The sequence below is a fragment of the Cyrtonyx montezumae genome, unplaced genomic scaffold, assembly GCF_038088225.1.
Source record: "Cyrtonyx montezumae isolate F1298 unplaced genomic scaffold, pur_monq_1.0 scaffold_45, whole genome shotgun sequence".
NCBI classification, from domain to species: domain Eukaryota; kingdom Metazoa; phylum Chordata; class Aves; order Galliformes; family Odontophoridae; genus Cyrtonyx; species Cyrtonyx montezumae.
This window is the reverse complement of record NW_027072051.1, coordinates 451,375-476,319: the sequence shown is the minus strand read 5'-3', so window position 1 is coordinate 476,319 and position 24,945 is coordinate 451,375. Positions and strand designations below refer to the sequence as shown.

At 61.4% G+C, this 24,945-nt stretch overlaps 3 protein-coding genes across 4 annotated transcripts; all 3 read right to left on the bottom strand.

Moving 5' to 3' along the window:
• Positions 1 to 260: 260 nt before the first annotated feature.
• LOC136055614 (tubulin alpha-8 chain) lies at positions 261 to 7,001 on the bottom strand. The gene is made up of 5 exons (XM_065747437.1): positions 6,998 to 7,001; positions 5,161 to 5,383; positions 2,689 to 2,837; positions 857 to 1,537; positions 261 to 630 (listed from the first exon to the last, which is right to left on the bottom strand). The coding sequence occupies exons 1-5, from the start codon at positions 6,998 to 7,000 to the stop codon at positions 337 to 339; spliced, it is 1,350 nt and encodes a 449-aa protein (XP_065603509.1). The 5' UTR covers position 7,001; the 3' UTR covers positions 261 to 336.
• A 1,418-nt stretch (positions 7,002 to 8,419) lies between these two features.
• Positions 8,420 to 9,007, bottom strand: RABIF (RAB interacting factor). Its single transcript, XM_065747486.1, has 2 exons — positions 8,800 to 9,007; positions 8,420 to 8,703 (listed from the first exon to the last, which is right to left on the bottom strand). Exons 1-2 carry the CDS (start codon positions 8,986 to 8,988, stop codon positions 8,461 to 8,463), a joined length of 432 nt encoding a protein of 143 aa, XP_065603558.1. The 5' UTR covers positions 8,989 to 9,007; the 3' UTR covers positions 8,420 to 8,460.
• Positions 9,008 to 10,149: 1,142 nt separating this feature from the next.
• On the bottom strand, positions 10,150 to 24,194 carry LOC136055630 (kelch-like protein 12). Of its 2 annotated transcripts, XM_065747460.1 has the most exons (30): positions 24,111 to 24,194; positions 23,850 to 23,996; positions 23,562 to 23,646; positions 23,093 to 23,199; positions 22,652 to 22,801; positions 22,448 to 22,547; positions 22,125 to 22,337; positions 21,763 to 21,873; positions 21,572 to 21,683; positions 21,264 to 21,382; positions 21,027 to 21,164; positions 20,749 to 20,886; positions 20,395 to 20,499; positions 19,957 to 20,104; positions 19,556 to 19,682; positions 19,003 to 19,213; positions 18,470 to 18,580; positions 18,146 to 18,364; positions 17,914 to 18,054; positions 16,881 to 17,078; positions 15,185 to 15,338; positions 14,394 to 14,611; positions 13,897 to 14,046; positions 13,334 to 13,448; positions 12,939 to 13,045; positions 12,152 to 12,347; positions 11,638 to 11,796; positions 11,251 to 11,349; positions 10,681 to 10,867; positions 10,150 to 10,490 (listed from the first exon to the last, which is right to left on the bottom strand). In XM_065747460.1, the coding sequence occupies exons 1-30, from the start codon at positions 24,116 to 24,118 to the stop codon at positions 10,364 to 10,366; spliced, it is 4,200 nt and encodes a 1,399-aa protein (XP_065603532.1). In that variant the 5' UTR covers positions 24,119 to 24,194; the 3' UTR covers positions 10,150 to 10,363. The 2 variants fall into 2 exon arrangements, with proteins under 2 accessions (XP_065603532.1, XP_065603533.1); XM_065747461.1 differs by lacking the exons at positions 19,556 to 19,682; positions 20,395 to 20,499; positions 20,749 to 20,886; ... (9 more) ...; positions 23,850 to 23,996; positions 24,111 to 24,194 and having other exon boundaries at positions 19,957 to 20,032.
• Between the last annotated feature and the right edge of the window lie 751 nt (positions 24,195 to 24,945).

The following is a 24,945-nucleotide window of genomic DNA, read 5'->3' as shown; positions in this document are numbered from 1 at the left end:
ACACAGCCTTAGAACCTCGGGAAAAAAGAGAAGTAGCTGAATTGTGATCTTTCAGCAAAAGCATGAGCACATTCTGGGAGCAAATATGCACTATTAGAACAGCAATGCCTTAAGGACAGTAACTTCTAACTGCAGTATGATTGCTTTATTCAGCTATCTTTCCCAGAAAGAAGCCGTGCCTATGGACCACGTGCTGTCTGTATACAGCTGATGAGGGTACATAGTGTTTGGACACGACTGGATGTCTTAAAGAAGTTTATTCCCGTCAGTAGACATCATTTACACTACAGTACAGGCAGTACACTGGTGAAGACCTGCAGTGCCCTTCGGCTGCTTTCAGTATTCTTCACCTTCATCTTCTCCGTCCATCGAGTCTGTGCCCACTTCTTCATAGTCTTTCTCAAGAGCAGCCAAATCCTCCCGAGCCTCTGAGAATTCCCCTTCCTCCATCCCTTCTCCAACATACCAGTGAACAAAGGCACGTTTGGCATACATCAGATCAAACTTGTGGTCGAGACGAGCCCAGGCCTCAGCAATGGCCGTAGTGTTGCTCAACATGCACACTGCCCGCTGGACTTTGGCGAGGTCACCGCCAGGAACCACAGTGGGTGGCTGATAATTGATGCCAACCTATGGGAGAAGCACAGCAGGCCGTGAGTTTCCTTGTAGCATTCAACAGTGACCACAGCCAAATACGTCAGGGAAAGCAGCTCTGCGAGAAAACATCAAGACTCCCATTCCTCAACACAAGTCAGGTACCTACCTACAGGTCTTCATGAGACAACACCCGTTAAGCCCCTTACAGTGAATGGGTAGGCTTAAAAGAATAATAATTCACCATACAACTGCGACTTGCCTTAAAGCCAGTGGGGCACCAGTCCACAAACTGGATTGTGCGCTTGGTTTTGATAGCAGCAATAGCAGCGTTGACGTCCTTGGGGACGACGTCCCCCCGGTACAGCATGCAGCACGCCATGTACTTGCCGTGGCGAGGGTCACACTTCACCATCTGATTGGAAGGCTCAAAGCACGCGTTGGTGATCTCAGACACAGAGAGCTGCTCGTGATAGGCTTTCTCTGCTGAAATAATTGGGGAGTATGTTACCAGGGGGAAGTGGATACGAGGGTAAGGCACCAAGTTAGTTTGGAATTCAGTGAGATCCACATTTAAGGCACCGTCGAAGCGGAGGGAGGCGGTGATGGAGGACACGATCTGACCGATGAGGCGGTTCAGGTTGGTGTAGCTGGGCCGCTCGATGTCCAGGTTCCTGCGGCAGATGTCGTAGATGGCCTCGTTGTCCACCATGAAGGCACAGTCTGAGTGCTCCAGCGTGGTGTGCGTGGTCAGGATGGAGTTGTACGGCTCAACCACAGCTGTTGAGACCTGTGGTGCGGGGTAGATGGCAAATTCCAATTTGGACTTCTTCCCGTAGTCCACTGACAGGCGCTCCATCAGCAGGGACGTGAAACCTGAGCCAGTGCCTCCCCCAAAACTGTGGAAAATCAGGAAACCTTGCAAGCCAGTGCACTGGTCTGACTGGAAGAGAAAACACACGTGTTACAGCAGTTGTACAGGCAGCAAGAATCCCACAACAAGCCTACTCCAGACTCACAGAACAACTCAGCTGTGACATACCAGCAGACCTGGAAGGCCACCAGCCGTTATCAAGCAAAGCGACATCCAAAGAGCTATGCACTGCCTGACCCTTGCACTGATTTGACATTCTCCTCCTGCACAAGATGTCGCAGCCTCCAATCCCAGAACCATTGCTACGATCCTGCAAGAGCTGCGGGCACACAGCTTATGCCAGAGCTGAGCTGTCAGACTGCATTACATCTCCACTCTCAGAGGAAGCCAGGCTGCCCTCCCCAGAAAAGAGTGCCACGTGATGCTTACCTTTATTCCCAGGGCTGACAGGGAGGTAAAATAGCTTCTAAAAGGAAGTTATGACCACATTTCTCAGGTCAAAGTCCAGACGTAGCACCAGAGCCTGTGGCAGCCAAGTGCTTGACACCAGCTTTGATCCGCAGGAGCTGCACCTTTCACTAACTCATTCAGCATTCCATATTAAAGCACAGAGGCAAACTCTGGATTTTTATGCAATGAGAACATCTTGCCTTTGTGACTCTGACTTGGTAAAGCACATGCTAGGTTCTCTAAAAAAGGGAACTGTAACCTGTGTTGTCACCTTCAGGATCAGCCACGTGAAGAATACAGCAGGGAACCTGAGCCATCACAGCCTACTGAGATTTATTCACCTTCTACTGCTGCTACAATGAAACTGTGTCAGGAGTTACAACTGAAGGAAATTCAAACAAAAGTCTAAGCCACCTGAGCTAACACCTACTTAACCTCCATTGCAAGACCCCCAGCCAGAGACTAATCCCTTCCCAGCAGGAACCATGCAGACCAAACGTTATCAGCCCTGGCCTTCTGAAGTTGAAGACTGAAAACGTTGGGCTTCTCATCAGCACTTGAGGCCGTGTGAAAGCCCTACCTGACAGCAGTAACTCAACCATTTTCAGCAAACTAAGGATAAAAATGCATGCAAAGCAACACCACAGCATCCCAACCACAGAACAAGCTAAAGCAGAACTTATAAGCCTATATATTTTGACAACGTTATTTCCAAATCCTGTAAAACAGGACACAGAAACTTGTGAAGTGCCTTCAGTGAGATGTCTTACCAGTTTCCTGATACGCTCTAGGACTAAGTCAATTATCTCTTTCCCAACTGTGTAATGACCTCGAGCATAGTTATTTGCAGCATCTTCTTTACCAGATATCAGTTGTTCGGGATGAAAGAGTTGCTTGTATGTCCCATTCCTAACTTCATCTGGGGAGACAAGATGCAGTTTTTAATACGTTAGTTTCCTAGGCATACCAGATTCCTCAAGCTCCTGAGGCTATTCAGACTAAGGCACCTTGCCCTTACTGATAAGAGGTAATTGTTTTCTGCCTATAGCAGACGGTGCCCAGTACCCAGCAGAGCCAAAGCAGGGGACATCTGAGAAAACCCACTGCCCAGAAGACTGTCCCATTTTCACAAGGAGTTTTTGCAACCAGACTACACAACCAGAATCAGTCTCGTGCTGTTTAAAAGTCAACTCAAGACTGACTGTGCAGAGCAGTGCTGAAGCACTGCTTTTTCCCCATGCTTTCCATGTCATCCAGGTTGGTGCCTTACTGCTCCTGCAGCCAGGGGTGCTCAGTTTGCACTGCTGGCTTATCTCCTTCTTTCCTTTACTTGTGTTTCTGCCAAGGGTACAAAGGAACATTCTAAAGGAACAAATGTTATTCAAATATTACCAGAGCAAAAGTAAACTCTAGCATTAATGGCTATAGCAGAGAAGCCATGAACACAGAACGCTCCCCACCGCACTCTATTTCTCCCTTCCCAGCTACAGAGTGAGGAACAATTTAGAGTTCTGACCTCTACTAGCTACCACAAATACACACACATACAGCAGGCCACAGCTCATCCCACCACAGCTCCATCCCACCACGAGGCTACAGACACTCAGCACAGCTTTGTTTCTGGTTGAGCTCAGGCCATTCTTGAGCTGCACAGTAAAGCAGCACTCCAAACTTTAATTAAGATCAGGTGGAAAACAAAACCAGCTTTATTAACTACCGAGTTGCCTGTTCACATTCTTTAATCTGAAAATGAATATGCAAGACTTAAATATGCCTAGAATGCAAGGTTTGAAACGTGTAATTTGAGCCCCTAGCACTGCAGCTCACAACCCAGCACGAGCAGTGCTCCCAGGACTGCACCAGAACAAAAACCCAGAGGAGGACACAGCACTTCTCACATTCCCATGTTCAGAGAACTGCAGGTAAAACAGAACCCAAGGAGAAACATAACTGGCAGGAGCAACACGAGTCAAGGCAGTCTGGGGGAAGTAACAGCTTGGAGAGTTATGAGGGATGACCCTTGGGCTGTGAGTGTGCTGAGGCCAGCAGGCAGCAGAACCAGCTGCCTCCGGACACGCCGTCCCTCGTGTTTATGTTTCACTGGGGCAGATTTAAAGTCACTTCCATTAAACTCCTAGACACATTTCTGCCTTATTTCCTGGCAGGAAGCTCTGACAGCATTTTGCACCCCACAGACAGAGCTGGTGCACATATGCAGCACTCCTGCTGCTTTCACCGAGGGCAACGTTATTAGGAAGCCCAGAAATCCCTGGTGTACACACACAGCATCTACAGGGGTGCACTATGCACAGCTGTTCTGAGACAGAGCAGAGGGGCACTCTGCATGAGCAGGAAGAGTAAGCAGAGCAGGAATAAGGAAAGGCTGATCCCAATGTAACCTTTCTAACAAAAGGCCCCAACTCTTTTAGCATTGCCAAGCACTTCAGACAGTTTCCTGCCCATCTCCTGTGCTATGCTTCCATCGTTAGCACTGGAACACTGCCACGTATGAGCTGTCCCACAACTCAGCAGCTATTCCTCCAGCAGCAAGGAGAGCTCTCCCATCTGCTCTCCGTCACCTCTTTCTCAGCCTTTCCTGGTAGCTCAGAGCCACCACCTGGCCAGCAGCAGAGGGAGCAGCAGCTGTGAGGCCCAAGAACACAACACCTGATGAGCCATACCTGCAAAGAGACAGTACTAATTGTCACACAATTGATTTTCAGGATAAGGGAGGGGAATCCAAAGGCAAAGGGGCACAAAGTTGAGGTATATGCTCAGTATCTTGGATTTTAGATGAGCAACTGAGACTCATTTCTACGAACACTGAAAGAAAGGCCAGAATATTGCTTTGAGAAAGCAGAGAAATAATCCCATGTACAAGAAATCTGCATAATGAGGACATCAGAGCTTTTTAAAAAGGCACCTGCGTCCACTGAACATGTAAGCTCCTGAAAGCACATGGAGTGATAGCTATCTTCTGAAGCAAAGGCCTTTGGCACAGTCAGAATTTAATTCTACAGGATGGCAGAAGGTGGTGTTTAATTCTCCACAGCACCCACTGCTTGCCAGAGTCAGTGAGCAGAGCCAAGCTCCCCCCATTGCTAGAAAGATGCAGGCAACCTTTACACACTGAATTTGAAAGACTTCACAAACATGGAGCCACAGATCCCCTGGGCAAAGCGTGTAAGGGAAATCCAAGCTTCCAGCAGGGACTGCAGCCCCTCGTGTACATCACCAGTTACCTATCACTGCTGGCTCCAGGTCCACAAACACAGCACGGGGGACGTGCTTTCCTGCTCCAGTCTCACTGAAGAAGGTATTGAAGGAATCGTCGCCTCCACCGATGGCTTTGTCGCTCGGCATGGTCCCGTTGGGCTGGATGCCATGCTCCAGGCAGTACAGCTCCCAGCACGCATTTCCAATCTGCACACCAGCTTGACCAACGTGGACTGAGATGCACTCACGCTGTCAGGAGGAAAAGATTGGATCATTGGCAGAAACAGCAGCTTCCTTGTTTACAAAACATTCAGCACACACAGATAAACTCCCATATTGCAAAGCTGTCTGAACATTGGCCTTATTGTCTTGGTGCTAAGGGCACTGGGCACAAACCCAGCGGGACAAAAGATCCTTTCAGTCACCCACCATGGAAGACCCTTTGGGACACTGTCACCTTTACGCACTCATTTCTCCTCACTCACCCCATCCTCAGTCAGACAGGGAGAGCTTAACTCATCAGAGCCCTTCTGCCAACTCTCACCATCACAAACAGTGACTGAGGTGAACTGATGACTGCATGTGTCACTGGCCTCAACCTCCAGGAAAACATCCCTGCACTCCAAGCCCAGAAGCACCACCAGAGGGAGTGAAACCTTCAATGAGACCCAGAGCCATTTTGGTTAACGTACATAAAACCAGAAATAATATCACTTCACTTCAGGGAACTCCACCAGGAAACCCTAAGCAAGCCCTTCCCATCACCTCATAAATCTGAAACAGCTCCACACTGCACTGCTGTACAGAGCACTAAACTGAGACCGAACAAAACGAGGCCTCATTTAAATTGTGTCAGAAATACTTCTGTCAGCAGAAAGATCATCCATGCCAATTTACAGAGCCCCGAGGTGTGTCTGATGTCCAGAGCACCATGCCAGCTTCCCCAGCACTGCAGCACAGTGCTCTGAACACTAGAAGCCAAACCACAGCTGAACCAGCTCCAAACTCCTGATCCGTGGTGTTTCATGTTCTTGACGTGTTACCAACTTCTTGCTGAGTGACAGAGCTGAACACACTGCAGCAGAGCTGAGCACGGGACAGCTCCGAGTCCCTCACAGCGGACTGTGAGGGGGTGATACCCTGAAGCCCCAGGGTAGCAGGACCTGGCACAAACACGAGAAAGTGGGGGCAATTTCTTTATTTCCTTCGGAGCTCCACCTTAAGAAATTAAAATCCATTTGCTGAAAGGGCTGCGGTTGAGAACATACGCTGAAGAGCTGAGAACAACCAAAGCCCACCAGGTGAGCCGTGCACCCGGGCGTACAGCACAGGGCTGCTGCCAGCACACTGCTCCCCAGGGCCACTTCAGCCCTCTGCAGGTGGGGGCAGCGGGTTTGGCGAAGCACTGCGATGGCAGAGGACGGCCAGCGAGGCCGCTCCGCTGAGGGAGGACACAAATTCAGCCCTCGCTGCGCTCCGGAGCCGCGCACCGCTCAGATCCGCTTTGCCAGGGAAGCTCCGGGACAGCTGGGGAAGGTGACCCACGGGGACACGCGGGGACGAGCGTGCCCCCAAAAGGCGAAACGCGGGAAAGGTCAAAACAAACGTCAGCCGCCCAGCACCACGTCTGGAAATGACACGGCGCAACGACAGCGTGACAAAGGAAACCCCGGGCACGGCCGGGGGGGAGCTCAGCGCCGGGCCCAGCACCGACACGCGCGGCCATCCGCAGCGCGGGGCCGCCATGTTCCGAGGAGCCGCCACCATTTTGGGACGAGGCCCCTCCGCCCCGTCCCCCCCGCTCCGTCCCCGGGCACTGCGGCGGTCCCCCGCCCCCCTCCGGCCGAGGCCCGCCCCGCTCACCATGGCTCGGGCCGGCAGCGCTGGGGCGACAGACGCGCAACGGGTCTGAGCAGCACCGCAAATACGGCCGGCCTTCCCGGGCTGCCCTATGTAGGGACAGGGGCGGGGCGGATGGCTCTATGCTCGTTGTTCATTGGTTAAGCCTCGTGCGGAGGCGTCCCCCCTTCGCGGCTCTATTGGACAGCCTGCGCTGCGAGAAACTCAGCTCAACCAATCGGCGCATGGTGGCGTCCGAGCGTGCCGCCCCATTGGGCCGTAGATATGAATTCCACCTCCTTGCGCTAGCTATTGGTCGATTCGTAAAGGCGGGCGGGGAGGGGGCGGGGCTTCTCCTTCCCGCCAACGGAGGCGGCGCCCATTTCCGTCCCTCATAGCGCCGCGCGGCGCGAGCAGCCCCGGCTGTGGGGGCAGCTCAGCATGGCGGGATTACTTACACTGAGACGCAAAGAGAAGGGGGACGACAGCAGTGTAAAGCTGCCCCACACCAACACCACCTTCCCTTTGTGCTTTCGCGTCTGCTGCGGTTCCTTCCCACGTTCCCCAGCAGCTGCAGAACACGCGGTGGTTTTGGGTAAAGCACTTGGTGGTGTAGCTCCTTGGACTGCACGCTTTGCTAACCTGGCTTTGCAGGAGGCAGGGAACCACTTCCCTGCACTATTTGCTATGGACCCTGAGGCTGTTTGCTGTTATTTCCTTCCCTCCTACTTATCTTGTCCCAGCCTGCCCCTAAGAGCAGCGGGCAGCGGCCCAGCACTGTGCCAGGCGGGCACTCACCTCCTGCTGTGTGTGACTGCGCACCGCTCTCCTGGCACCGTGCAGCACTGAACCACGCTGTGCTGCTCGATTCAGGGCAGATCTCTGCATTCCTCCTCCTGCACACACAACCTGCCCGCACGGTTTCTCTATTTGCCATTCCATCAGCCCGCACTGCCCGGAGGATCTGTGTATCTCCTTTTATTTCCAGGTATTAATAAAACCACGTGAGTTAAAACACACTTTAGATGCCACATACTCTTACAGGTTACAGCTGTCAAGTAGGACGAGGTCTTAGAGAACCTAAATGTTAAGGTCTGGGGCAGGGAACACGTGAACACCAACAGAAGACAGACGCAGCCTCACAGCCCACGGCTGCAGGTGACACTTCATGGACCAACCAGCAGTGCTCTCCTCCCCCTGCTCAGTGCCAGCGCTGCAGGGACCGTGCCACAGCAGTGAGCCCGGCAGGCACGGCAGCACACGAAATACAGCCGTGCCACACGGAGGTGGTGCCACAAAGGGCCAGGACCGCTCCCAGTGACACCAGTTCTTGGCCACAGCAGCACCGTTCCCGCGTGGGCTGCGCTGCAGATCCTGTGCTGTGTCCTGCAGTCAGGCGGCGGCTCAGCGCCCGGCAGAGGGGCTCTGTGCGGGGCCGGGCCTGGGTCCCCGTGTCCGCCCGGCAGTGGGCGCAGCCCCGCGCAGCGTCACTCGTGGGCCACGCGCTCCAGCGCCACGTAGAAGCTGTCCTTGTCGTCCAGGCAGTGCCAGCCGATGGGCCCGGCCTCGCAGTCGGCGCACACCAGGAACTTGACGTTGCCCACGTCGCGGGTGAAGCCCACGTTCTCGAAGGAGAACATGTCACGCACCAACCAGTGCTCCCGCAGCACGTCCCCGCCGCCGCCGCCGCCGCCCGCGGCCGCCTTCTTCCTCATGGCGGGGAGCAGCAGCTGCGGGGAGCACCGCGTCACCGCCGCGCCGCCGGGGGCGCTCTGCCGCCCCGCCCCGCCCCGCCCCGCCCGCCTCCCTCAGCCGCTCCCCGGTACCTCACGGCGGGCGAAGGTGGCGGCTCCGGGCAGCAGCACCCGGGAGCCGCAGCGCTGGCACAGCACCGCCTTCAGGTTCCGGCCCTGCGCGCACACCAGCCCGGCCGAGCCCGGCGCGGCGGTGACGGGAGCGGGAGGAGAAGGAGGAGGCGCCGCCGCCGGCTCCATCTCCGCGCAGGCCGCCGCCATGTTCGCGCAGGCGCACTCGCGGCCGCCGCCGCCCGAAGGGAGGGGCGAGCGGTGACCACGGCGCGTGCGCAGTGCCGGGCGGGGCGGGGCCTGATCCTCGTGCCCGCGCGCGCCGTCCCGGACCGCGGAGCCGTGAGCTGCAGCGGCGGGGCGCGGCCGGAGGGGCGTCCTCGGAGCGGGGCTGCGATGGGCACCGTGGGGGCACTGAACGGCGGTCAGTTCTCTCTGACTCAGGAAATATTTTATTCTTTACGTTTTCCATAAAAAAGAAACATAGGAAACAAAACCACGGAACACTTGTGTCATGGGAACGGACAGAAGGGCGGGGCGCCGGCTGAAAGTGCATACTGAAGTCATGCTACCACGACCCCGAGCCCCCCCCGACCCCAAACGGGGAGCACAGCAGGAGCCCGTGCTGCCAGCGATGGGAGGCAGGAGAGCTGAGGACACGGGGGCAAAACAGAACCCGGGTGTCACTCCAGGTCGGGCCTGGAGGCAGGGAAATCCTAGCTAAGAGAGCAGCGCGGGTGGGGCTGGCGGGCTGCGCTGGCAGACAGATCTCTTGGTGCAGGCAGAAGCATCCACAGTGCTGCGCTGCGGGGCTCAGCTGCTGCACACTGCAGAGCAGAGGCACTGCCCTCGGCAGCAAGGCTCCCGCAGCCAAAACGCAGCCCTGCAGCTGGGGCCGTCCGGCTTCTCCAGGTCTCCCTGGGTGCCACCAAGCTGCCGAGCCCCCGATCGCAGCACAAACGCTGCACGTGTGCCTTTACACCCCCGGCCCTCTGCCCCTGCAGCCTCCGGCGTTTGGGTCTCAGTAGTTGACTTTGATGCGCAGCTCCTCGTGTGCAGAGCTGTGAGCAGCCCGTGGCGGCAGCGCATCCCCATCGCACACGCTTCGCTCAGTCTGGCTCTCACTGACGTGTGCTCGAGGAGCGAGTCCAGAACATTCCGTATGTACAAGATGAGCTGAAGCAGGAACATAAGAGCAGCTGAATTCCACTCCCATCCCCAGGGCTGAGAGCACCCAGAGCACCCGCAGACCTGTGAATGCAGCCCCAGCTGTGCTCTGCAGGTCTGACACCAGCGGGGACTGCTCTGCTCTGCTGAGAAAACAAGTGCAGGAGGAGCAGATAGTGCAGCTCCTCTCAGCCCACTTCCCCACCTTCCTCACAGCTTCACACAGAGCCCCTGGTGTCAAGTGACTGCTGACATAACACGGTAATGCACATGCTCTAGTCAAAGCAGCACAGAAAGCTGCCGGCCCGGCGCCCGCTTCCACAGCATCCACAACTCTCAAAAACAGTCACTGCAAATCAGTGGGGACTCTTCTTCCAGCGGGCACTTCTGAGGATGTGCTCTGTAAGCAATCTCCAGCTCACTTCTCCCGAAGGACGCAGACCCCAGCGTCGCAGCGCTGCATCCCCAGGGAGGTCACCACTTCCCAGCTGTCGATGATGGGATCGTAGCACTCAATGCTGCTCAGCAGGGAGTTGCCATCGTAGCTGCAAAGACAGAGCCACAGGTGAGGGGTGGGGCTGAGACGCTCACTGTCCTTCCCAGGAGGCCGAGCTGCCTCCTCACACAACAGTCCGAGGGCTCGGCTGCACCGTGGCCGTGGGTCGTGTCCCTCCGGGCCACTCACAGCTCCTCCACGCACACAGGGCACGCCCCCCAGCCCCGGCCGCCTCTTACCCGGCGATGGCGTACAGCCTTCCCCGCAGCACGGTGGCCCCCACGTAGCAGCGCGGGGTGGTCATGCTGGTTACAGTGGTCCAGGAGTCCGTGCGGATGTTGTAGGCTTCCACGGAGGAGAGGTGTGCTGTCCCATCGAAGCCCCCGACGACGTAAATGTGGTCGTTCAGCAGAGCCACTCCGGCACCTGCAGAAGGGACACAGCAGTGCTGACAGCACTCGCACTTATGGGGCTGAAGTGGTCCCTTCTTCCCCTATGCCCCCTTACCTTTCTATCTATCACTCAGTATACATGTGTTTACGTTGATGTGCTTATTTATCCATGTAACAAGTATGTAACGTAGCAGGGCTGAGGCCTGGTGCTTCCCAGCACCCTCCTGACCATGGCCGCAGCGCCGCATTCACAGCCTGCCCCATAACTCCACACACAACAGCTGTCTCCTGTTCCCTGCCAGCTCCTAATCAGGACAGCCACAGACCTCTCTCCCTGCAGCCTTTAAGGCCACACACTCACTCCTTAATCACAAATGGATCCTCCTCCTGGGGAGCTCAGCCAGCACGAGCTCCTACCTGAGCGCTTCGTGGCCATCGGCGTGACGTTCGTCCAGTGTCCCGTGTGGGGATCGTACCGCTCCACAGAATTCAGAATGTTCAGCCCATCGTAGCCACCTGAAACACGACAGAGGAGCAAACCGTGGGTCTGAGTGCAGGGTGTCTCCCGTGCAGAGAGCAGTAACGTGCCTGGTTCAGCCCCAGCACAGCTCAGCACACCGCTGCCTGCAGAGCACAGATCTGTGCAGCACTCCCAGGCAGTGCCGGAGCAGCACAGCCCCTCCTGCTCAGCAGCAGCACGCTGTGCAGCACTGCCTCGTGCACGATGCTGCCACCGCACGAAGCAGCACGCAGCTTCCAGCACCAGTGCTGCTTCGGTCCGTGCTGCTGCCTGCGGGCGCCTACCGAGGCAGTAGATGACTCCGTTGGCGACAACAAGCCCCGCTCCCTCCCGCGCTGTCTGCATGTCTCCCAGCATACTCCACTGGTCGATGTTTGGGTCGTAGCGCTCCATGCTGGTGTGGCGTCGGCTCCCATCGAACCCACCAGAAACGTAAATCATATCTGCAACGACAGAGCAGCGCTGGGCTCACAGACCGAGCACCGAACGCGCCCCGAAGGCCCTCACAGCTGGAGCAAACCCCACCGTGCGCTGCACGGTACGGCTGCCACGGCGCATGTGATGCTGATGGCAACATGCACTGCTCACCCCAGGGCACGATCCTGCCCGCACAGCCAACAACGCAACCAGAACCAGCAGCCCCCCCAGCTGCCACACCCCCGGGAGCTCCCCCTGCACAGCCCCTCCCCGGGCTCCCAGCGCTCAGTGCGCAGCATCACAACGGGCGGAGACGCAGCTCCTCAGGGACGCACACACCACAGGCTCCTGCACCCCAGCGCTGCAGGGACCCGGACCCACCTCCCAGGGTGGTGGCTCCCGCCAGCCCACGCCGCACGTTCATGGGCGCTACGGAGTACCAGATCCCGTCCTCGTCCGACGTGTAGTCCAGGCACTCCACGGAGCTGAGGCGCGAGCGGCCGTCGTAGCCCCCGATGACGTAGATGCGGTCGTGCAGGGACACGGTAGCGACGTAGCGCCTCTTACGGGTGATGCTCTGATGGAGAAGGAAAACAGAGGGGAAGAAGTGGCACGGCCGCTGCCGCCCTCCCAGCCCGGCACTGCTTTGGGGAGGCAGCTCTGCAGCTGTCTACTCCCTGCAGCTCCTGCTGCCCCGCTCTCTCTGCACAGAAGTATTCTGCCTTAAATGTCAACTTGTCTCCTGTCGCTGAACCCCTGACGCGTCCTGGAGGTGTGCACGGCTCCCACCGCTCCGTCAGCGGGAAATGCGGAGGATGCCGAGATCTGAGGGATGCAGCTGAAGCTTTTGGCCCAGTGCTCCCACTGACATCCCATATCACCTCCGAACTTCACAGCTCAGCACCCCTGCAGTCTGAAACGCGCTCCTCCTCAGCTCTGCCACGGCGGAGCTGTGGGCTCTGCAGGCTCACCCCAGCAGATACAGCACCAGCCCCCCCAGGTCTTTCTCAGTAAGCCCCCACACGTGAAGCAGCTCTGGCATTGACCACGTGCCCCTCTGCAGCCCCAGTGAATTCCTGCCAGAACTCCGAGCAGCGGAGGTTACACAGCCAACATATGATGTGAGTGTGCCTGCTCTGCACAACCATGGTCAGGAAAGGTCCCTTACGGGCAGGAAACTCCACTCCTGCGTCTTTGGGTCGTACTTCTCCACCACGTCAATGGGGGACTGCTGGCTGCCAAAGCCACCGATCACGAGCAGGACTTCATTCGCTCCTACAGCAGAGAGGGAGAGCAGAGCCACGTCAGCCCCTCCACAGCCACAGTGTGACCGCAGGGAGCAGCACAGCCACAGCTTGGTTACAGCACAGGAGCGGGGCCAGCAGCCCTCCCCTGCACTGCTCCTCGTTATCTGACCAACACATCCCGTGCTGCTGTCCCCTTCTGTGCCACTGTGTGCTGCAGATGGAAAAGTTTTCGTCTCAGAGCAGCAAGGCGCTGCATGGACACGCACTGAAACTCGTGCAGGCCCCATGGCCCCCCAGGCACCCCCACACCGCTCACCCAGACGCGCTCTGGTCCTGGGTCCCTGCATCTGGCTCCGGAGCTCGGGACGGAGATGGAATTTCTTCGCCTCATCCACGAGGTCTCTGCACTGCAGACTGCATCGGATGAACGGCTGCAGAGAAACGGAGCTCACTGTTCCCATGATCTGTGCTGGGATCCCTGGGAGCTGCCCCGGGGCCGTCCTCAGCTCAGCCAGCACTGAGCTGCGTGGCAAGGGAAGGCAGCGGTGCGTGGGGACAGACTGCAGCCGGGGCACTCCAGGCTGCAGGATGAAATGCTGGAAAACCGAGGGAAATGGAATTGTGCTGCACGTAACCCAGCAGAAATCCATCTGAGGAGGGGGCGAGGGGGCTTGGCTGGGTCTGCCTACAGCGCCTGCCTGAGGCACAGAGCGGAGCACGAAGTGCACAGCTCTGCCATTGGCTGTGGGTGGAACGCACGGCCACGAGCAGCTGAGAGCCACGGCTCAGCCCACGGCCTCAGCACCACCACCCACCCGTGCAGGGAGCAGCAATCCGTGCTGGCACAGCAGGAGGGGACCCGCAGCGCTGCGCCCGCACCTCGGCGTCGATGACGTCGGTGATGTAGCGCGGGGTGAGCAGCGGCATGCGCACGTACTGCAGCAGCTCCGGCAGCGACGCCTCGCGCTCCTTCTTGGAGTGCTTCACCCAATTTATCACAGCTTCAAACACGGGTTCCTCCGAGTCCACCTGCGGGGAAGAGGCACGCACCGCTCGCACGGACGCGCTCCTGCAGACACAGCCCTGTGGGTGCTTCTGAAACGCGGGCACTGAGACAACAACGCCTCGCTGTAACCTCCTCCGGGGGGAGGGGAGCAGGGGGAGCCCGGAGGCGGTGGTGTGCAGCCCTGAGGCAGCGTGCTCGTACCGGAGCTGTGCCTCACCCACCGGACTGAGGCCATGGGACTACAGCAGTGAGGAGAGCCCCCCTGGGATGTGCATTCCCAGCTGGGGAAGGCCCCTGAGGCCCGAGCACTGCGGGCCCACTTCTGACTGTTGTCAACGCTTGGTGGAGTAATGGTACTTTCAGGTTTTACCTGAATTTCGTCACACTTGATGAGCTTTTCAACCTCTTCTTGATTTAAGAGGATAAACTCTTCGTGCTGAACCACCTCTGGGAAATGTTTCTGGCTGAAGACCTCTGCAGCTTGCATGAGATCAACACAATTGTGTGTCTCAGCAAAATCCCGAATGCCCAAACAGTTCGATGGATCCAGCTGGCTCTCCAGGAACTCACAGCACGCCTGCTTCACACCTACGAAAATCAGAGGGGTGAGTGAGCACTGCAGGCCTCTGCTCAGGGAAGGTGGAAACAAAAAGTTGAGCAGCTGAACAGCAGTGGAACACCACCACACAAACACACGCATGCAGATGTCTCCTCCAAGGGGCACAGTGACACCGAGCAGCAGGAAACTGCTTGGGCTGTGTTTAACCCCTCCTCCCCACGTTCAGACTGATACTGGTAACCATCAGCCTCAGCTCCGTGGCTCCTGGAGCAGAAATGGATGTGCTGTGGCATGGCCTGGTGGCTGTGACCTGACACTGACCTGGAGCAGCCCAACGACATTGGGGCTTTGCATATTGTCAGATCCCCCTGGGGACTCTCACAGACGTGAAGTAGCACAACGCACAGAGAAAGAATCCATCTCACATCTCCTTTCCTACGTGGGTCAGCTCTGCCACACCGAGGGCAGAGTGCAAAGCACAGCAGAGGTCTGACACGGGGGGTACAGCTTTGAGGCCAGGACAGAGCTGTTGTGGCCATGGGTGGACACAGTGCCCCTCTGGGCAGCAGCAGCTGTGTGGTCCCACTGACACTCAGCGTTACCTTTCAGCTGCAGCAGGCACGCTGCTGGGAGCAGCTCCTGGACGTTCTCTACTGTCACGTGAACGGTTTCTGTGTACACAAAATCCAGCAGGATCTCCATGGTGGAAGCTGTCAGCCCCTGGATGTCTACGTAGGGTTTGTCTTTCTCTGAGAGCTGTAAATCAGAGAGGAGATGAAATTTCTTTTTTCAATACTATGGTCAAAGAAGACACCAGTGCTCGGCAGGCCTCAGAAACCCATCTGTTCTGAAGCAGCAGTGCACATCAGTGTGCACGGCTCAGATGAAAGCCCCTTGCTTTCCTTTCCAAGAACGAGGCTGAAGTCGGTTATGGGCAGACTCAGCGAACGCGCGATCAAAGCATCACTGCTTTGCTTTGAAAGCCCCACTGCGGGGGATGGGGGAGAGGGGAAGATCAGAGCAGACGCAGATACTCCTCCAGAGGCGCTCGGTGACACAGCAGCAGAGCAGAGGGCTCTGCTGACACTGAGCCACCCTGTGCTGCAGACACACAGTGCAGTGCTGCTATCGGCGCAGTCTGCGCTGACAAAACCTCACAGAGCCCTCGAGGAAGGACAGAGAGCTCTGCTCAGCCCCACAGGAGCACCTTTGGAGGCTGTAATGCACTACAGCCTGGGTCAGAGCACTCCCAAAGTGAGACTGAGCCATCAGGGGCCACAGCTGTGTTTGTACCGCTGCCACACGCAGTGGAGATGGACGCCGTACCCACCGTGTCTGTACACACTGTGCTTGGGAAACAGAGGGCAGGGTTACGAGGTCTTTGTAACCGAAAGCCTTTCAAATAACTTCACGTACTGTAGGGGATGCAGGAGGATGTGGGATCCCTGCAGCGTACCCTAAAGAAGGATCCCAGAGTGGAGTGATCCCATGAGGATTCTGAGCTCCAGAGTGCAAGGCTGCTGCTACAGAGCTGCGTTCTGTATTGTAATGAACCTCTGCAGCTCCCTATGCACAGCAAGAGGGAATGCTGGCGGGACTGTGCTGCTCTGGAGGGCACTCGCAGCACAGAGCACGGGTTTGGCCTGGACAGGACCTTAAGGACCACCTGGTTCCAACCGCTCCGTCCCAGTATGAATCCAAACGTGAACAGAAATTGCTTCTTTTCGCAATCAGAAGAATACACAGTTCAGGGAAAACAGGAAGGGACACAAAGCCCAGGCACCTCAGAACACACTCAAAGAGGAGACAGTGGTTTCATTCTGAGCTGGAGCAGATAAGGAGCCCTTTGCACACCCTGCGAGCCCTGAACTCGGCTGAACGCAGAAGTACAGCGCAGAGGGGCTCTGCTGCAGCTCCCACCGACACATTCACCACTGCCGTGCAGAGGGGGCAGCTCCACTCCCTCCAACGCCGGGAGGGAAACCCTCCCACAGACACAGAGGAACCACAGAGGTGCAGATCCAGAGCCACCACCCAGAGGGCCCGCAGCCGTCATCCAAAGGGATCCAGAAGGATCCAGAGCTACCACCCCAAGGGATCCAGAGGATCTGGAGGCACTCACAGAGGGATCCACAGCCACAACCCAGAGGGATCCAGGCCCACACTCAAAGGGATCCGGGGGACCCAGGGCCACCGCCCGCAGGGACCCACAGCACCCGGCCCGGCACCCGCAGGAGCCCGGGCCCACCGCCCGGACGGCTCCGGAGGACCCCGGCCCCAATGCCGCCCCGCACCGACCTCGCTGGTGAACATGGCGCAGAAGTAGTCGCTGCAGGCGGCCAGCACGATGCGGTGGGCCGGGAAGTCCTTGTGCTCCACGCGCAGCGTGACGTCGCACAGCGTGTTGCTCTTCCGCAGCGCGTTCATGGCGTTGAGGATGGACTTGGCGTGCGAGTTGGTCATGATGTCCTTGGGGGGGGCCATGGCGCCCGGCACCTGCGGGCACAGCCAGCACGGCCACATGTCACGGCCGCCCGCCGCGCCGCCAGGGGGCGCCGTCCCGCCGCCGCGCCGCCCCTCTCTCCCCCAACCCCCCCCCCGCTCCGTCTCTGCCGCGCCGCCCCCGCCCGGCGCCCCTCCGCTCCTCCCGCCGCCCCCCCCCCCCGCCCTGCAGCGCCGCGACGTCTGCCCGCACCGACCGCGCCGCGGGGAGAGGTCCCGGCCCCGCACCGCGCCGCCCCCCTCCCCTCCCCAACCTCTCCCCTCCCGGGCGCGCTCTGATGACGTCACGACGCGGCGGCGCAGCGCCACCCGCCCCGCGGTTGCTCGGCAACGCGCTCCCGGAGCGGGCGGTACCGCGGCCGAACCCCAAAGTACGGTACGGCACGGCACGGCACGGCTCGGCTCGGCACGGCTCGGCTCTGCACGGCACGGCACGGCACGGCCGCCGGGGTCGATCTGCGGGCGCAGCGCGCTCAGCACCGCCTCCCCCCCCCCCCCCCCCGGTACTGCCCCAAACACCGCGCGGGGAACGCACGCAGCGTTTATTGGATGTAGAGACTCGCGGCGAAGACGATGTCGCGCTTGATGCAGCCGCTCGCCGCCTCCATGGTGGCCGCCAGCCCCGGGTCGCCCAACGTGCGCGCGGCGCGGCGCAGCTCCCGGCACAGCTCCTCCAGGCGCTGAATGCAGCGCACCACCGCACCCTCCTGCAGCGGGGCCACGGCCGCCAGCGCGGCGAAGGGCTGCGGGGAGGGGGGGGGGGGGGGGTCAGGGGGACCGCGGGGAATGGGGAGCGCGAAGGGGGACACCGGAGGGGGGGGGGGCTCACCGTGCCGCGCGCCCACTCGTACACGACCTCGACCAGCCCGAAGCCGAACTGCCCCACGTAGTCCTCGGCGCTCTGCGGCAGCCCCCACTCCTCCTGCAGCCGCCCCACGCGCTCGGCCACGGCGCGGATCTGCTCCATGCCCTGCGGGCACGGCCTCCGTCAGCCCCGGCCCCGCGGCCGCCCCACGGAGCCCCCCGACATTCCCCCTCCCCCCCACCCCCCGAGCCCGTACCCGCTGCAGGTTGGGGGGCAGTTTTGGGGGCGGCTCGCCCCGGCCCGGGTGCACGGTGCAGGACAGCAGCGCGGCCGCCTCCTCGGGCCGCAGGGGGCTCAGCACGTTGCCCAGCAGCAGCTCGGTCAGCAGCAGCTCGTGGCAGCTCAGCAATGCGGCCACGCGCCCGGGGAGCTGCACCGCACCGCCCTCGGACACGTAGCCCAGAGCCTGCAGCACCTGGGGGGGGGGAAAGTGGGGGTCACGGAGACGAGAAACCAACCCGCGGCCACGTGGGCCCCACGGGGCCATCAGGTCAACCCACGGGGACGCCGGGACGCTCACCCCGAGGCGCTGGCGGTACTCGGGCAGCAGCAGCAGGGAGCGGTCCGACAGCTCGTAGTGCAGCTGCTCCAGCTGCGCCTGCAGCCCACGCCGGGCGGAGAACTGCGCGTACTGCGGGGACACGGGGACGGCCTCGGGTGGAGCACAGCCCCAGAATGGACCCAGCGGGGACGAGTGCGCCCACGGAGACCCAAACGGTGCCAAACTGCACAGAAATAACCCCAACGATCCCTGGAACGGCCCCAAGGTGGCCCCCAAACTGCCCCAACGCCCCCAAACTGCCCCAACGCCCCCAAACTGCCCCAACGCCCCCAAACTGCCCCAACGCCCCCAAACTGCCCCAACGCCCCCAAACTGCCCCAGAGCGGCCCCGAAGTAGCACAGAACAGACCCCAACCGATCCCAAAATGACACCAAAGGATCTCCAAAGAGCCCCCCCCATGGCCCCAAATAACGCCCATATCCCCAACCGACACCGAAACGATCCCAAAAGCAGAGCTCCCAAGCGGCCCCGCCCCCCCTCGGCCCCGTACCAGCTGGGGGAAGCGGGGGCCGTGCACGCAGCGAAACCCCCCCAGGGCCGCCCCCAGGCTCCGGGCACGGGCGGCCGCCTCCACGGCGGGGGGGTCCCGCAGCTGCAGGGCTCCCACGGGGTCCAGCAGGGGCAGCCCCCCCGGAGCCCCCCCCGCCATGCGTAGCAGCTCCTGCAGGGCCGAGAGCAGCTCGGGACTGGGGGGGTCCTTCCTGGGGTGGGGGGGAAGAAGATGAAGGGGGAAACAAAAGTGCCACAGCGTCCCAGAACCCTCCCACAAAATACCCCAATCAGGAGAAAGCCCCCCCCTCCTCCACCCCCACAAACCCAGTGTCCCTCAGAGCCCACCCAGAGACCCCCAGAGTTGAAAGGACCCCCCCCAATTCCCATAAGGATCACCCCCACCACCTCCCAGTAACCCCAGCTGCCATAGCGGACTCACTCCCCTCTGTTCCCCCAGGCAACCCAATATCTCCCACCAGGACCCCCCTCCAGGACTCCAACACAGGGGAGGACCCCCCCAGAAATCCCGATACCCCCCCCAGAGCCCCCACCGTCCCCGTGCTGTCTGCCTCCGCCGCAGCTCCTCCAGCAGCCGGGGGGGGTTCGCCCGCAGCGTGCGCCCCACAATGCCCCCCAGGTCCTCGGGCCGCAGCTGCTCCAGCGCTGCTCCGGGGGGGCCTGGGGGGGCAGAGGGGCAAAATAACCCCAGATAACCCCAAACCCACCCCCAAAAGACATAGCCAGGGGTTGGGTATGACCCCGCCCCCCCAAAATAAAGGCCCCCCAGTGCCACCCACTCCAAAATGGGGTTCCCTTAGGGGTCTAACAGGGTTCCTCTGGTGCCCCCCACCCCAAAAAGGTCTCAGGTGCCTCCTACCCCCACAGAAACCCCCCATTGGGCCCCAGAGCCCCTCCCACCCCGTTTTGTTGGGAGGGGTCCCACTGCACCCACCCTCAGGCAGGAAGAGCCGGCTCAGCAGCACATCCTCGGGGTACAGGGCGTCCGGGGGGGGTGAGGGGGGCGGCCCCCCCTCCTCGGGGGGTTTCTCACTCAGCACCAGTGCTGTGATGGTGCGGCCCCCCCCACTCTCAGCAGTCACCTGGGGGGGCAGGGGGTGATGGTCACTGGGAGGGAGGGGGGGTTAATTAGGGGCTTAGGGGGTGTTTGGGGGGGGGGTGTTTTGGGGAACGTCGGGGTTGGGGGCGTTGTGGGGTTGGGGGCAGCATGCATTCGTTTGGGGTATTCTGGGGGAATTTTAGGGTTGTTCTGGGGTATTCTGGGGGAGGGGCTTTGGCCCTTTCGGGGTTATTTCAGGTACCTGGGGGTACTGAGGGTTATTTTGAGGGGTTACTTTGGGGGATGGGGGGGAATTCTGGGGTGGGGGTGCACCTGCAGGATGAGCCCCAGTGCGTTGCGGTGCCGGGGGGTGCAGACCACCACCACCCGCCCGGGGGCCAACGCCTTCAGCCCCGGCACCGACTGTGCCACGCGGCACTGGGGGGAAGAAAGGGGGGGTTGGCACCAGGACTCCACCGTGTCCCCCCATACATCCCATGCCCCCCCCGCTGTCCGTGATTGCCCCCATACCCCCCCAACTGCCCCCAGGTACCCTCCCCCCACATCCCCCCACCCCAGGAGCCCCACAACCCCCCCAGTTTCCCTCCATTTCCCCCCTTCTTGACCTTCCCCTTGACCCCATGTCCCCATTCACTGCCCCCATGCCCCCCCACCCCCCATCCCTACCTGCAGCTCCGCCCGCGCCTCCAGCAGCCCCTGCACGGCCTCGTGGTACTGGGGGAGGTCGTCCAGGACCCCCTCCTGCGGGGGCTCCCCCAGCGCCGACAGCTCCTGCTGCAGCTCAGCCACGCGGCGCTGCTGGGCCTGGGGACCAGGGGTGAAATGGGACCGAACGGCCCCAAAGTGACACAGAGCCCCACTGCCCCAGCGGCCCTCACCCCACAGCGGCCCCATGTCCCCAGCACCCCAACGCATCCCCCCCCCCCCCCCCAGCCCCCCCGTACCGCCGCGCGGCGCCGCAGGGGGAACTCCCCGAAGCTGTTGCGCATCAGCCCCTCCACGCTGAGCGCGGCCGCACGCTGCAGGCTCAGGATGGTGCTGTACGTCAGGCGGAACTGCGACTGCAGCCCCGAGGGGCGGCCCTGCAGACAGCGTGGGGTCAGCGTGGGGGTCAGCGTGGGGGTCAGCGTGGGGGTCAGTGTGGGGTGACGCGGGGAGGAGCGCGGTGCGGCGGCACTCACCAGCATGACGCGGTGCAGGTCGGCCATGTCGGGCACGGCCCCCCGGCACAGGATGATGACGGTCCCGGTGCGGTCCAACCCCCGGCGCCCGGCACGCCCCGACATCTGCACGTACTCACCTGGGGAGAGGGGCTGCCCCATAGAGCCTCACCCCGCCCCATGGAACTGCCCCATAAACCCCGCACCTGCCCCGCAGCCCCAGACCATGCGGCAGCCCCCAGACCCACCCCGCAGCCCCCCTCAAATCCACCCCAGAGCCCCGAAAGCCGCCCCCCCCGGCCCTGCCCACGCCCGCCCCACATCCCCACCCGGCAGCAGGTCGCGGAAGTTGTTGCCGTCGTGTTTGCGGATGGAGTCGAAGATGACGGTGCGCGCCGGCATGTTCACCCCCATGGCGAAGGTCTCGGTGGCAAAAAGCAGCTGTGGGGCACGGGGGGGTGGGTTGGCGGGGGACACGTGTGGGGATCGCCCCCACAGCCGCCCCACAGCCGCCCCATACCTTGACCAGCCCCTGGCTGAAGAGCATCTCCACCACCTCCTTGAGCAGCGGCAGCACCCCGCCGTGGTGCACCCCGATGCCGCGCTCCAGCAGCTCCGACATCTGCAGCACCTGGGGGGGGGGGGTGGGACCCATGGCACAGCCACACCGCCCCACTGAGTGCCCCACAGCTCCTCCTGGCCCCACACAGAGCCCCCCCAGGACGCCCTGAACCACCCACCATAACATCCCCAAGTCACTCAGGCCTCTCCCAGCCCCGCAGAGCCCCTCAAGGCTCCTTAAGACCCCCAAACCCCTACAGACCCACCCAGACCCCCCATGACCCACCCTAACCCCCCACTACCAACCCCCCAAGCCCCCACCTGTGGCAGGCGGCGGTCGGAGCCCCGGAGCCGGGCCAGGCAGTGCCGCACGAAGCCCCGCACACGGCCCTTCTCGGCAGCCGAGCTGAGGTCGGTGCGGCCCAGGGCGGCCGCGTGGGCATCGCAGCGCCCGCGGGAGAAGGTGAAGGCCACGGCCGGGAGCTGCCCCTGCGCCTGCAGCAGTGCCACCAGAGAGTGCCACATGGACCGGTCCTGGGGGGAGCACCACGTCAGCAGCCCTGAAAGAGCTCTGAGAGCCCAAAAGGGGATGGGAGGACCCCAGAAAGACCCCCCACCCCCCCCCCCTAACTCCCCATCCTCACCTGCCCGGGGCCGCCGCCCCCCCCGTGGGGCTGCTTGGCCCCAAAGCTCTGCGCGTGTTTGCTCGCACGCTGCTTCTGCGCCTCCACTGCTGCGTAGTACCTGCGGGAGCCGTGGGGCGCTATAGGGCACCGTAGGGCTCTATAGGGTCAACACGGGACTCCCTGCGGTGGCGGCAGGGCGCAGTGGGGCGCAGTGGGGCTCACCCCTGGGTGCTGAAGCTGCCCCGTGCGTCCAGCAGCAGGAAGAGGTCGCGGGGTGAGGGGGGGCCGCCGCCTCCGGTGTACAGGAAGTGCTCGAGGGGCACCGGGCGCTGCCGTGTGCTCAGCACCCGCAGGCGGCGCCGCTTCGTGCGGCTGTGGGGGCAGAGGGGGCACGTGGGGGAAGCACCCCACAGCCCCCACACATCCCCATAATCCCACACCCACCCCACAACCCCCTGCAGCCCATGCCCCCCTCCCTCCAGATCCCCTCACAACCACCTATGAGCCCTCTGCAGCCCCCCCAGCCCCACAGCTCTCCCATGACCCCCCACAGCCCCACAGCCACTCGACAGCCCCACCCCCCGCCCCATGAACCCCCCCATAACATCTCAGACCCCCCCTGTCCCACACCTCCCCCACCCCACAGACCCCCCCCGTCCTTACCCGACCCACTGGGCGAACTCGAGGGCGTTGGGAATGGTGGCACTGAGCAGCACCAGCCCCACGTGCTCGGGCAGCAGGATCAGCGTCTCCTCCCACACCACGCCGCGCTGTGGGGCAGGATGTGGGACCCCCCCACGGCATCCCACACCCCCAGATCCCCTCCCCACGGTGCAGACCCACAGCACCCCCAATGTCCCAGACATGCCCCCCTCCCCAGACTGCCCTAAGACCCCCCAGGACCACCCCCCTCCAAGACCCACACAGTCCCCTCCCCCTTTCAGCAGTAGAAAATGGTGCAGCCCCACAAGAACCCATTCCCCCCATGACCCTGAGGTCCTTCGGGACACCCCGCACCCCCACGAACCCCCTCTCTTCCCCTCACTCAGAGAACACCAACCCTCCACCCACACCCCACTTTTACTCTACAATGGGATCCCCCCATGATTTTGGGGACCCCCCAGGCCCCCACCTCGGCGTCGTTGATGTAGTGCACCTCATCGAAGATGACCCACTCCAGCTCACGGAGCACCTCGGAGCCGTTGTACAGCATCGAGCTGGGGGGGAGGATTTGGGGGGGGGGAATTCGGAGTGTTCAGGGCTGTGCAGAGGGGCTGGGAGCTTTCTAGGGATTCGGGGGGGGGTTGGGGTCACTTTTGGGGCTGTTTGAGGGAGGATCTGGAGCAGTTGGGGGATGGTTTCAGCGTGGCTGGTTTTGGGGTCTGTGGGGGCAGTTTTCGGGGCCGTTTTGGGGGCTCACCGCAGGATCTCGGTGGTCATGATGAGGCAGGAGGCGTCGGGGCGCAGCTGCACGTCCCCCGTCAGCAGCCCCACGTCCCCAAAGGTGGCCCTGAAGTCGCGGAACTTCTGATTGGAGAGCGCCTTAATGGGCGACGTGTAGATGGCCCTGGGGGGCACACGGGGGTCAGCGGCACACGGGGGGGGGCAAAGGACCCCCCCACGACCACGGGAACGGCTCAGGACCCCCACGGGGACCCCAAGAAGCCCTCCCCCCCCTCACCGCGTCATGTGGCGCCGTGCCAGCGCGATGGCGTATTCGGCCACGGCGGTTTTGCCGGCGGAGGTGTGCGCGGCCACGAGCACAGAGTGCCCCCCCTCCAGGCACAGCGCCGCGCGCTGCTGGAACGCGTCGGGGCGGAACGGCCACTGCGGGGGGAATGGGGGGGACAGGGCCCCCCCGGACCCTGAGCCCAGGGAAGGGGGAGCCCCAAAAGCCAGGACCCCAACGGGGGGCTCCCAACGCAGGGATCCCACAGCTCCGGGCGCCCACGGAGCCGCAGTACCCACCAGCCCCCCCACCCAGAGCCCTCCCACAAACGGCCCCCCCGTCATCATCCCCATCCAGGACACACGACCCCCCCAGCCCAAACCTGACCCCCATTCCCCCCAACTCCCCCCCCTCCCAAGGGTGACCCCCCCACCTTGAAGGCCGGATCTGGAATCTTCTCCTCGAAGTCCTCCACGGGAACGCTGCAGTCCTCCTCCACCGCCCACTTCCTCCTCCTCACTTTGGGGGGGCACGGGGGGGGTGGCTGCGGGGGGGGGCACCACCACCTCCTGTGGGTACGTGGTGTGTGTGGGGGGGCTTTCAGCACGGTGGGGCTGCAGGGACCCCCCTTATTTCCACCTGCTTCCCCCCCCCCCCATACTTACCCCCATCACCAGCTCCTCCAGGCTGTCAGCACGCCGCGGGGGGGGTGTGGAGGGGGGCACCCCTCCTTTGTCGGGAGGGGGCTGAGAGGGGGCACCCCCCTTGGCCCCCTCCTCCTCTTTTTTCTCCTCTTCTTCTGCTCCCCCCAACTCCAAGGAATCCAATGCCCCCAAAATGCTACAGA